The sequence below is a fragment of the Heterocephalus glaber genome, unplaced genomic scaffold (assembly GCF_053883595.1).
Source record: "Heterocephalus glaber isolate CG9 unplaced genomic scaffold, H.glaber_assembly_v1.0 deba00001150, whole genome shotgun sequence".
Lineage (NCBI taxonomy): Eukaryota > Metazoa > Chordata > Mammalia > Rodentia > Bathyergidae > Heterocephalus > Heterocephalus glaber.
In genome coordinates, this window is record NW_028258204.1 from 1,505,170 (window position 1) to 1,517,832 (window position 12,663).

Sequence of the window (12,663 nt, forward strand, 5' to 3'; positions counted from 1 at the left end):
CTAGGAAAGAATACAAAAGGGAAAAAAATAGTGGGGAGGTTTAATGTCACAAGGAACAGTTTGCAAAGGGAAGGTCCAGTTTATGGAAAGTTCTGCCTAGTAAACAGCAAGCAAGTGTGCTCTAATGCTCAGTCCTGACTGGTTGAGGGCCAGGTTCTGGTAGTGAAGAAGAGCTCTCTGTAGGCTGTTCATCCTGGCAGTTGAAACAGTAACATCCCTGGGCAAGTCCCGCAAAGGCTGTCCTCAATTCTGTAATCCTCCTGCCTCAGCCTCCTGAGTAGCTGGGATTTCAGGCATGTGCCACCACACTTGGCCCATTACATGTATATTTAACAGTGTCTTAATGGTGTGTCTCACATTTCTCTTAAGGCTGTTCTCACTTTTCTTCATTCTCCTTTCCTTTGGAAAGCAGGATAACCTCTCTCAATCTCTGCAAGTTGGTGGTTTATTTCCTCTGCCAACTCAGATCTATTCAGTGCATGTTTTTGGTAATATTTTTTAACTTCATGAAGTTACCTGCTGCCCTTGGGGATACAGGGTATGAGAAATGCTGGCAGCTTGCCCCTCCTAGGTTCTTGTGTATGAAGAACAAAGAATTGCAATTGTACACCCAATGGTAAAAGAAAAAAATATTTATTGATAACAGCAAAGTGTGCTCTGGGCAGGTCCATGCCAACAGAAACAAAAAGGTAGCACAAACAGAAAAGTGGTGTCAGGATGACAGGGAAATAGACACACACAGATAAATCAGGCTTTCAGATTTTAAAAGATCTGCACCCCACCTCAGGTTCATCTCATTCTCTGCATAAGACAGAGTGCTGTGTCATCTCAAGGGGTACCAAAATATGTGTGCCTGTCCCAGAACTCAGTCATTAAATCACACACACGAGATACAGTCCATCCATATGAACCTTCAAGAAGGTTCTAGCAGGGGGAAAGGGTTACTGAAGTTCAGGCCAGGAGATCCATGTGCGTTAGCCTGGATGGAGCCTTTGAGATTTCCTAGCCCTGTTATTTCTGTTTCTCTTAGGACCAGAGGAGGACAATTGGCCTGGGTGCTGCTCAAATTCAGGTGGGTGGAGGGGGAGTGGCCTCCCAGCCCCAGTTGGGCTACCTGTACTGCCTTCACGTTGCCATTTTGGAAATGGAAATCTAAGAACATTTTGATGTTGGACAATTTAGCTCTGTACTTCACCACACCAGAGAGGTATTAAAGGAGAAAAATATACAATTTTATCAGTAAATGCAGGAAAAGCATTTCATAAAATCCAGCACTGGATTCAAGACTGGAAGGCACATTTCCTTAACCTGATAAAAGACTCCTCTACTAGAAAGTAACAGCTACTGCCTACTTAACATTAAAATTTTGTGAGTTTATCTTCAATGTTAGGGCAAAAGACAAAGATGCCAACTGTCATTGTCATATTGGAAATATATAGATTATAAGGATTGGAATACAGGAACTCTCATTATTTGCAGCTGACATGATTGTTACATACACAAAAATTGACAGATTAGAAGAGTTCAGCAAAGTTGCTAGAAATCTAAAGATCAATAAATTAACTTGCTAGAGATAAACCCTTGTAAACTAGAAAATGCAATTTTAAAAAGATGTCATTTACTATGGCAACAAGAACTCTGATGTACTGAGGAACAAATTTTAAGTTGTACATGACCTTGTTATAAAACATAAGACACAATGGGATTATTTCTATATAAATAAAGCTGTATTAAAAGAAAATGGATCACCAGGACCTATTCATAGATGAGAAGCTCAGTATCATAAACAAATCTGCACATTCACTACAATCACAGAAATAACAAAATCTAAATGTGACAAGATTGGAACAAATGTTCCAAATGGAACAAAGGTTCAAGAACCATTCTATTATTTAAAATTACCAATTATTAAGCCACAATGATTTAAACAGTGGCTCACTAGCAAAGCTAGGTAAATGGACCAAATGAACACAGAAAGAGCCCAGCAACATTCTCGCTTCATTGTATGGAAATAGGATATAATGATAGAGGGGTCCTTACAAATAAGGAGGGAAAGAATGCCTGTTTTTTTCTTAAGATGCTAGGGAAGGGAGCTACTTCCATATAACAAGAGAATATACGAGAATTTATTAATGACCTAGGAGGGAAGAGGTTTTTAAATGAGACAAAATATTGAAAGACTAAATTTACTACATTTAAATGTAGAAACTTGAGTGATAAACAACACTAAGTAGATATATGGATGTCCTGATGACTCCATATTTTTATGTAAAAGGAAAAAGAACCCCAACCAAAACTAAAAATCTGTAAGATACAAGCAGTAAGCCTAATATGAAGTGTAAGACCTTTATGAAGTTATTAAAATTTTATCCAGGATTAAAGGACTTAAATGAGGGTTAATGGGGGAAATTATATTAATTATGAAAATTCTATTATCCTCTATTAACAAATAAACCAGCACAGTCTCAGTCAAAAGAGCAACACAATCTTAGAACTTAATAAGCTGATTCTATACTATTTGGAACAAAAAGTGCACAAGACAATGGAGGGGGAGACGGCCACAGGTAGCTGAACACAGGGCAAAACTAAGTGAACCACTGGGAACGGGTGCAGAGACAGAGGTTCACACCCACCACCCAGAAGTAAACACAGCATGCGAAGAGTGGATACTTGGAGTGAAGAACAGACTATTTAGTAATAGTTGGGTCAAGTCCCTTTTCATCTGTGCTTGGGGAAACAACCCCAACAAAGAGATAACGCAAAGAATATGAGGTAGAAATGAGTCATACGAGCAAGTTACAGCAGAGATCTACGAAGAGCCAATAAACGTGGGAATGTTTGGCTTTGCAAGTAATTACAAAATTCGAGTTACAGCAAGGTGCTTTTCTATCACAAGACTGGTTTAAAAACAACCATACATAAAGACTGATGCTACCTTCTGGTGGCAAAGGTGTAAAGAGATAGGTCCTTTAATGGACTGTGAACTGGAGGAAACAACAACTATATCCATTACAATTTTAAAAACTATGTCATCTAGCCCAACACTTTCATGAAGCCAGAACTTTATTAGAGGTATGAAAAGATGTCTTGCACGTAAGTTAGGTACAATAAGGAGGGTATAATCACATTCATGTCAATTACCTAAAACCTGTAATAAAGAAGGTCCAAGAGACAGTGGCTTAAACAAGTCAGTAACCTATTTTACTCTGAAGCAACAGGTCAGAGAGCAGTCCAGGCCTGGCAGAGCTTCTCCATCCTCCGTGTCCACTGTGCGCTCTAACGTCAGGACACTGAAGCCCCAGCGGCATCCCAGCCAGTAAGCAGGGGCCATCCAGGGTAGAGCACAGCCCAGTCCTCGTGTACAGCCCACCTGGAAGTGTTTCATTGCCCTGCTTGGGACTTTGCCGCGTGGCCACCACTGGCAGGGAGGCTGACTCGCGGTATATTCTCATCACCCCTTGCACATTTATGTAGTAACTAAGGAATTTGTAAACTCCGACAAAATTTTTAAATCCTTTATTCATACTGATATACACATTAAATATATTTACACTGCACAAACCATTTAATATTCTAGAAGTTAGACTTTATCTAATGAATAAGTTACCTGTCTTGTCAAAACCACTTCCACAGAGCATCGTTGTCCTTGTCCATCAAACGAGAGGACAGGATTGTGTTCACAGGTGTCCAGCCCGAGACACAGCCCACCCAGGGCCAGAGCATGCAGGCACAGCTTGGGTGAAGACCACCTCACGATTACTGCACTGCCAACTTCCGACAGGTATTTTTAGTTGAAGAGAAAGCTACACTTTACCTTCTCTCTAGCTCAATACGGTTTAGACTTCTGACACTACAGGTAGGAAGCCCTGAGAACAAAAGGACACAATTTTTCTACAGGCTAGGGATTATAAACATAAAAATAAATGGAAAGCTCCCCAGAAGCAAACCAGCCATGAGTTTTGACCTCCATTGTGCCAGGTACTGAAGGTTAGGACTCACTGACCTTAGTAATCCCTCCTATGGTAAAGTGAAGTAATGTAACCTTCCTCCCCACATACACACACACACACACACACAAATGCACGCACAAACACACATACAGATATATAAAAATGAACAAGCCGGAATCCTAAGAATGGAAGCAGGAGATCCTGCTGGGAACCATGACTGCGGGGAAGGATCCCTGGCCTGACCTATCAATCAAAGTCTCCGCACAGAGAGCCGAGCCCATATCGGGCAGCTGCAGCAACACACAGCCTGCAGAGGTGCCTCCTCTGGGTAGCAGGGAAAAGCAGATGGGACTGCACATGGCTGCCCACTGTAAGTATGAGAAGGCGTAGGCCGAGGCATGGGAGGGAGGTGAGCAAAATACACGTACAGAGAAATGGAAGACAAAAAGCACCAGACAGCGGAAACATCCAGGAGACAAACTGCAGTGTGACAGCTATGGCGGAAAAGCAGGAATACAATAGACTCAGGGTAACAAGACTTCAGAGAAGAGATGACATGCAACCATGAGAAGGAAATGAGAAAAACAAGGCTGAGGGACAGGAGTAAGGCTGCACCACCACAGAACCATAAACCCACGAACAGGCTCAAGTGAAAAGCAAGCCACTGAGACAGGAGAGTCACGCCGCAAGGGAAGGCATGAGCAGTGACTGCAGAGGAGCCACAGCTGAAGCGGCTCAGATCTGAAGGCACCGGCTCCGCAGCAGGGGCACATACACGTGCAGTCCAAGTGCGTGGGACACCTGCTGCACAGGGACAGGCCAGACCCTGGCTGAGATCTGCAGGGATGTTCCTGGGTGGTGCACTTCCTAGCAGTTCTGCTTGGATTTTTCATTTAATGTGTAAAACATGGTAACACTTTCAACTTTCCCGAAATCAACAGTTACTATGGCGGGGGGCACCTTTCACTTAAAGTACAGCCGGGATAAACTGAGTACATGACTATTAACAAGTTATTTCCTGCTTTACTCATGGTAACACCTGCAGCGGGACATTCGGTTCAGGGTGGAGCCTGCACTCAGTATGCGAGGGCCTAAGCTCAACTCTCAGCACCAAAAGCAAAAATTTTAAAACCTGCCAATGTATAGTAACTTAAAAGGAGACTGTTTATGAAGGCAACTGTTTTCCAAGATAAGAAACTGATCTCTTTTGGGTGGCAAATGGTAAATTTAAGCATTTAAAAGTTACGCACCAGAACACTGCTGCTATCAAATACTGAAAATCTAATTTATTGAACAGGTTGACTGAATGGAAGCCATGTGTCTAGCACCAATAAAATGAGACTTCTGTCCCACAAACCTCTCCATGAGCACAAGGCGCTCCCTGACAGTATCTTTTGGCCAAAGGAACACATGTGCTGCGAGGATTATCTGTTGGGTCCCTGATTTTATAACATAGTTCCCACCCCCAGGCCCAGTATTTCCTTCTTCAGTCAGCATTTTGAAACTCTGCAGGGCTGAGGAACACCACTTCCTTCCTTGGCTCTGGTCATGAGGTAGATGCCATGTGGAGGGTCACAGGCCCAGGTGGGGGGTTCCGAATCCTGTGCTGGGAGCCAGGAGGTGGGGGAATGCCAGACTCAGCAGTACTCTGGCCTGAGTCTCCACACTCCTTCCCCGCCTGGTGTCCTGTGAAAGGTGCACAGGTTCCTCAGCAGCTCCCGGAAGACACAGGACTGTGATGCAGACAGCTTGGGCTCGAACTCCTGTAGGAGCTCTCGGGTGCTGGCCTGGCCATCCACACGGGCCTGGAAAGCAATGAAGTTCCTCATGTCCACCAGTAGCTCATCGTGCTCCGTGGCGCAGGATGGCGGTGCAGACACCTCTGCCACGTGCCCATTTTCACTCTCCAAGCGCTCAGGGAGGATCAGGTGGTTTCTTGCTCTCATCCTGGCCAAGAGGGAGGAAGAGGTGAGGGCCCCGGAGGAAGAGTCTGTGTCCTCAGCTTTTCCACTGAAGTGCTCCGACATGTGGTCTTTTCCTTCCCTTTTCACCAAACCATCCTGCTGAAAGAAGGCAGCAGCAGTGATACACTGATTTCTAGGTTATATACCCACTTAGCTCCCCAGAGGCAATAAAGGACCCCAAATTAACCTGGGCACCAGGCAGGAGAACACAGTCAGAGACCGAGACTTCATATCACAGCCCAAGGGAAAGGAGGAGAGCCCGACATCAGAGTCTACCTGCTGTTAATGTTTCCTAACAAATTACAGGACCAGAAAGGAGAGCTCCTCAGCCACACCCTGGGCCACACACAGTACTGGAGGCAGGCAGAGGGAGGGCACACAGCAGGGAAGGAGCAGGGACATTGCCATACTGCCTCTCTTTTCCTTTCACTCACATCTGCACATCTCTTCTACCTTATAACTCACCTGAGTTTCCTTACAACAATGGTACTAAACTAACCTGGGAAGTGCTCCAGATTTCTGCTAAAAGCACAGAATGTGGCAAGTCTGAGAAGTTCTATTCCTGAATGTGTCCACACTCATTTAGATTTGGGAGTCCCCAAGTTTCAGTATTAACACAACTGTCATCAGAAAGACAAAAGTGCCGAGTGGAGGCCTGAGGCTTGGTTCATTGTCCTTGAAACACTGGGGACATGGAAGGCACTACACTATAGAGCTGGAGGACAGGGGAGTCCCACCAGGCAGCTAGTCAGTCTGGGGCAACCACGTTCAAGGCAGCTTGGTGGTGGTGGTGGGATCTCTGGAGTGGGCAGGACCCCCACATGGGCAGGACGTATATTCATGGTGGCACGCCTGTCCCTGTACCAGGTGTCTAAATGTAGGGCAAAGATGCTGATGCAGGCCTTGGGTTTTAGATAGTCAACGGCCCTTTTAGATTCCAGGGAAAGCATATCATGAATCAAAGCCCACAACGCAAGCGTCAGGTGTCACACCAGGAGCAGCCATCTTTCACCCTCAGAATCGGATGAAATGCGGTCAAACATGTCTCGCATGTGGAAAGCGATCCATCCTGTTACCTGGCATTCTTCTGTTGAAGAGGATGAAGGACGATGCACAGAGAGGTTAGAGTTCCTTTTCTGACCAAATCTACTCCTAAATAAGGAAAAGAACCACAGCAGATAAAGGTTAGCTTTTGTGACTTAAGGAAACAAAGTACTTATTTACCAACTGAACTCTTCTGGGAAAATGCATCTCTGTGGCTGTTCTTCCAGAGCCGCACAGTTCCACCCCCTGGGCTTCTCCTGCTCTGCCAGGGAAGCCATTGCTGTGTCTCGCAGCAGCAGCCCCTCAGAACCCTGCTCAGTCCATGGGGCAGATGCCACCTCATTGCACAGGAGAAAGCGATTCCAAAGGGCTGCTGAATAGCTTCGCTATAGCTACACACTAGCTGACCACGCCCGTAAAGTTTAACCATTATTCTGTGTCTCCTACTATTGTAACTACACTGTTTCTCAAACAAAACTGATCACTTCCTCCCCTCAAGGTCTGCTTTGGAAAGCAGGGGTGAAGTGAGGGAGCTAAGGTGACAGTGGCTTGCCCAAGTCACCCAAGCCTGGTTGGCCTAGGTTCCACAGCCACAGTGGAGTCTGAGCGTACACACTCGCCCTGATGGCAGCCAGCCCCAACTTCTGCCACCCTACAAGCATAGTGGAGGAACTCTCACTTCACTCTGGCGCCCCTGTGGCCAGTCCAGGTGGGAACACCAGACGCAGCACCTAGACACTGCTGACGGGACAGCCGCAGGGCTTTCAGGGCGTCCTGTGCCACTCGGTTGGCTTCTGCCTCCACCAGCACGTAGTCCGGGCTGGCACCGTCCATGATGGCATCATGCTTCACAACGCTGTGCACGCCCACTGGCAGAGACAAAGGAAGCAGTGTGAGTGAGATTGCGGGTGCACACAGCCTCTCTCCTTTCCTTGCTAACCGTCTGGTACCATGGGAGACAAAAGATAACACATTAACTGCTCTTCACAAGGGGGACTGCCATAAATGCAGGTTCTACGCACACCACAGCCTGACAGGGGAGTTAGTAGTGATCCCTGTTTTAGAATAATCTAAGAAAAGGCTTTAATCACAATCTTAACACTTAACCTCTTCCCTGCCCCTGGGGAAGAAAAGCAAATACCTCCCACTAACTGTTCAATGAAGGCAAAAATCTAAACCAGAATTATAGAATTTCTAAAAGATAAAGATCATGAAAACAGTACATATCAGAATTTCTGGGATAAAATTAATGTGGTGATTGGTGGAAAATCCATAGCCTTGAATACTTACATCAATGAAAATGCAAGAATAAAAGTGAGTTAAATTTCTAAGTACAAGTTATAAAAAGAACAAATTATGCTAAATAAAAAAGCCAACAAAATTTAACATAAACAAAAGTACCAGGAATAGAATAATAAAGATAAAAGCAAAAATAAAAAAATAGAGAACAACCATAGATCTAGTTAGTAAATCAAAAACTTGGCTTATTGAAAAAAACCTCACAAAATAGATAATCCTCTATCTTGGCTTAATGAAAGAAAGAAAAATAAATTTATACAATTATAAATGATGGGTGGAAACTATCTTGAAACAGAAACAAATTTTTAAAACTTTCTAAGAATATTTTATATACATGCATGCAAACTTGAAAAATGGACAAGACAGACAAGTTTCTAGAAAAACAGACCAGTAACATAGAAGAAACAGAAGAGCATTACCAATGATACACATAAAACAGAAAACTACAGAGCAACATCATTTATGGACATCAATGAGAAAATATTAGTTATAACATCAGCAAATAGAATCTAGCAACAAAGAAAATACACTATGTATAGAGTTATCTAGGAATTCAAGGTTGGTTCAATATTAAGAAATTCGTGTGTGGAGAGAAAGGAACCCTTCTCCATTGTTGGTGGGAATGTACACTGGTGCAACCACTGCGGAAATCAGTATGGAGATACTTCAAAGAACTAGGACTACAGGTCCCATTTGACCCAGCTATTCCCCTACTGGGAATCTTCCCCAAAGAATTAAAAGAATCATACCACAGCAACATAGGTGCACCCATGTTCACAGCAGCACAGTTTGTAATAGCTAAAACTTGGAAACACCCCAAGTGCCCATCGATTGGTAACTGGATAAAGAAGATGTGGGTTTTTTTATAAAATGGAGTACTACTCAGCCATAAAGAATGAGAAACTAGAGACATTTATAGCTAAATGGATGCATACTGAGTTCTCTAGTGTGAGAAATTGAAAGTGTAAATAAGGATGAAAATGATTAAAATGAATAATTGATAATTTGAAAGGTCCAAGGGTTTGAGAGTGGTGGGAGGGGAAGGGGAAAGGGAAAAAGGGAAAGGAAAAATTATGAGAAAGAAAAAAAAAATGGAATCAAATTCTGTGTAAATAGGGAAGGGTGGAGGGGGTGAAGGGTGCACAGGTAATGGGAGAAAAAATAAGAACCAAGATACATCACATTCAGGTACAAACACCCAATGATAAATGTAAATGTATTATATACCTAAAATGTACCAATAAATATATAAATAAAAAAAGAAATTCATATGAGCTTCAATATTATCCATAGGTGATATTTCTAGGTAAGCGTGCTACCACTAAGCTAGTCCCTCATCCCTACACATAATTCTAATGCCTTTGACAAAACTTAACATCTATGCCCAATGACTACACTCAAAAAATTGAAAATTGATCGAAAGTTCCTTAATAAATATATACCTTAGGTTTATATCAGAATCTTACTTAATGGTAAACACTAGAGGTTATTTTCACTAAGAATGGGAAGCTAAGATGTCTAATACTTGCTATTTAACATTTAACTGGATGCATTAGCCAGTGCAGTAAAAAAAATCAAAAATGTGGATTGAAAAGTAAAAATTATTTTTTGTGTTTTAACCCAAGGCCTTGCTCATGCTAGGCAAGCACTCTACCATTAACCTATACCTCCAACACCCCCCACCCCACCCCCACCTTTTTAAATGTTTGAGTCAAGGTCTGGCTCAGGTGCTCAGGATGGCCTCAAACTTGCAAACCTCTGGCTTCAGCCTCCCAGGTAGCTGGCATTACAGGTGTGTGTCACTTCACCCAGCCTTTGAAGTTTTTAAATAACAACATTCCTAGAAACCCTAAAGAACCAATGATAAAACTTAGTAAGTCAGTGGTGACAAAGCATAAAATTAACCTACAGAAACCTACAACCTTCCTAATCACACACAACAGTCAGTTAAAGGGTAAATGGTGGGAGAGACTCCCTATACAAACACAAGTAACATAAAACAGGAATAAACCCAAGAGATTTGCCAGCCTTACACAGAGAAACATTAAGACTCCCAGGGTTTTGTTTTTTTTTTTGGTACCGGAGATTGAACTCGGGTCCTTGCGCTTGCGCAGTAGGCGGCAAAACCACTGAGCTAAATCCCCAGCCCTCTCAGGGTATTTTATTAGGCCTGAACAGATGCAAAGACTTCATTTGTTCTTGAGTAGGCAACTCAATAACTACTGATCGCCCTGTTAATTTACATGCTTAGGACAATCCCAATAAAGACACCAACAACTTTGTCCATGAAGCTGACAGATGGATAGAGGCTCATATGGAAAAATGAATGGGTATGAATCTCTAGGAAAACCCTGAGAAGGCAAAGCTGTGCCTTGATGGACAGCGGGACTCTGACCGCAGGTCTGTGCTGAGAAGGGAAGATGAGGCAGGGACTGGTGAGAAAGCACAGGTGCAGGCGCGGACACCACCATGCACAGGACAGTGCTGTCTGACAGGAGCACCAGTGAGCCAGTGAGGAAATGGATTTAAATACACAATGCCAGCAAAGGTGGGGAGCTCCTACTCAAGTGCATCAGAGATCTCAACACAGAAAATAAAAACTGTTCAAGCAGCAGAGAGGAAAACATGGTGAATTTCTGTATTAGCTAAGAGTAGAACAGGCTTCCTAACTATGACTAAAAGTAACAGGTAAGGTTGATAAATCTGAATATACTTTTTAAAATAACTTTTCCTTGGGAAAAAAGTTACTACAAATACTGCTGGGGATCTTCCCCAAAGAATTAAAAGAATCATACCACAGTGATATATGTGCACCCATGTTCATAGCAGCACAGTTTCTAATAGCTAAAACTTGGAAACAGCCCAAATGCCCATCAACTGGAGACTGGATAAATAAAATGTGGTTTTTTAATAAAATGGAGTACTACTCAGCCATAAAGAATGAGAAACTACAGACATTTATAGCTAAATGGATGCATATTGAGGCCACAGTCTTAAAGAAATAAACAGGATACACATGTGTAAATACTGAATAGTTTCTCTAGTGTGAGAAACTGAAAGTGTAAATAAGGACTAAAAAGTGTAATAGATAATGTGAAATAGGAAGAAAAGGAGCAAAGGGGAAGGGGAAGTGGGAGGGGTAGGGGAAAGGAAAGAAGGGAATGGAATATGAGAAAATGAAAAAAAGGAAACAAAGTCTTTGTAAATAGGGAGGGATGGAGGGGTTGGAGGGAGGGCAGGGGAAGAGGGAAAAAGTAAGAATCAAGAGAGTATGTAAAGGTGCATATCTCCAATGATGAATGTCATTATATTGTACACCTAAAATGTACCAGTAAAAGGATACACAAAAAAAAAAAAAAGAAAAAAAAGAAAAGCTTTTGCACAGCAAAAGAAACTACCAATAGAGTGAAGAGACAACCCACAGTATGGGAAAATATTTCTATCAGCTATTGCTCAAATGACTAATATCTAGAATATACAAAAAACTCAAAAAAATCAGACCCCCCAAATTTAAAGACTGAGTCAAAAAAATGGGAATCTGAAATAGACACTTCTCAGATGAAGTACAAACAGCAAATAAATATATTAAAAAATTTTCAACATCACTGATCATTTGAGAAACGTAAATTAAAACAACATCGAGATTCCATTTCACTCCAGAAAGAAATGACTATCAGGAAGAATTCAACCAGTAACAAATGCTTGTACGTCTGTGGGGTAAAAAGAATCCTTCTCCACTACTGGTATAAATTGGTACAACCAGTTTGGCAATCGGTATGGAGTTTGCTCAAAAAACTAAAACTAGAGGTTCCATTTGACCCAGGTTTTCCTCTTCGTATTGTCTTTCTGAAAAAGTTAAAAATATCACACCACAGTGATATATGAACATGTATGCTTATATCAGCACAATTTGTAATAGTTAAATCTTGGAAACAGCCCAAGTGCCCATTAATGGATGAATTAATAAAGAATATGTGATTTTTATATATAAAGAGTACTACACTGCCATAAAGAAGGACAAACTTGAGACATTTTTTGGTAAATGGATGGACCTTGAGAAAATAATTTTTTTTACCTGTACATAATATATCTTGATTCTTTTTCCCCATTCCTCCACCCTCCCTTCAACCCTTCTTCTACTCCTTATTTACAAAAGCTTTGCCATTTTTTCCTTCTATTCTTTTTTTCTTTTTCCTTCCTGCCCTTCTCCCTCCTCCCTCCCATACTCCCCTCCCATTTGAACATTTTCTTTCTGCTTCGCAATATCTGTCATGCATTTTTGTCCTTATTTATCCTTTTAGTTTCTCATACAAGAGAAACAACGTAATATTAAAAGTCTAGTGCTCGATTTATTTTTTTAAAAAGCTACTACAAATAAAACAAGACAAATTGAGAGAAAATGTTTA

The 12,663-nt window shown here is 42.1% G+C and overlaps 1 protein-coding gene across 7 annotated transcripts in view; it reads right to left on the minus strand.

Annotated features, from left to right (window-relative positions):
* Positions 1 to 617: 617 nt before the first annotated feature.
* Ercc6 (ERCC excision repair 6, chromatin remodeling factor) overlaps positions 618 to 12,663 on the minus strand; it is a 76,109-nt gene continuing 64,063 nt past the window's right edge. For 6 of the 7 annotated variants that reach the window (XM_004874528.3, XM_021251932.2, XM_013069165.3 and 3 more), the window contains 3 exons: positions 7,638 to 7,827; positions 6,991 to 7,066; positions 618 to 6,013 (listed from right to left, as the gene is read on the minus strand). In XM_004874528.3, the coding sequence (XP_004874585.1) occupies positions 5,588 to 6,013; positions 6,991 to 7,066; positions 7,638 to 7,827 (692 nt within the window). In that variant the 3' untranslated portion in view covers positions 618 to 5,587. The remainder of the gene's footprint in view (positions 6,014 to 6,990; positions 7,067 to 7,637; positions 7,828 to 12,663) is intronic. The other variant, XM_004874530.3, reaches the window with a different exon arrangement.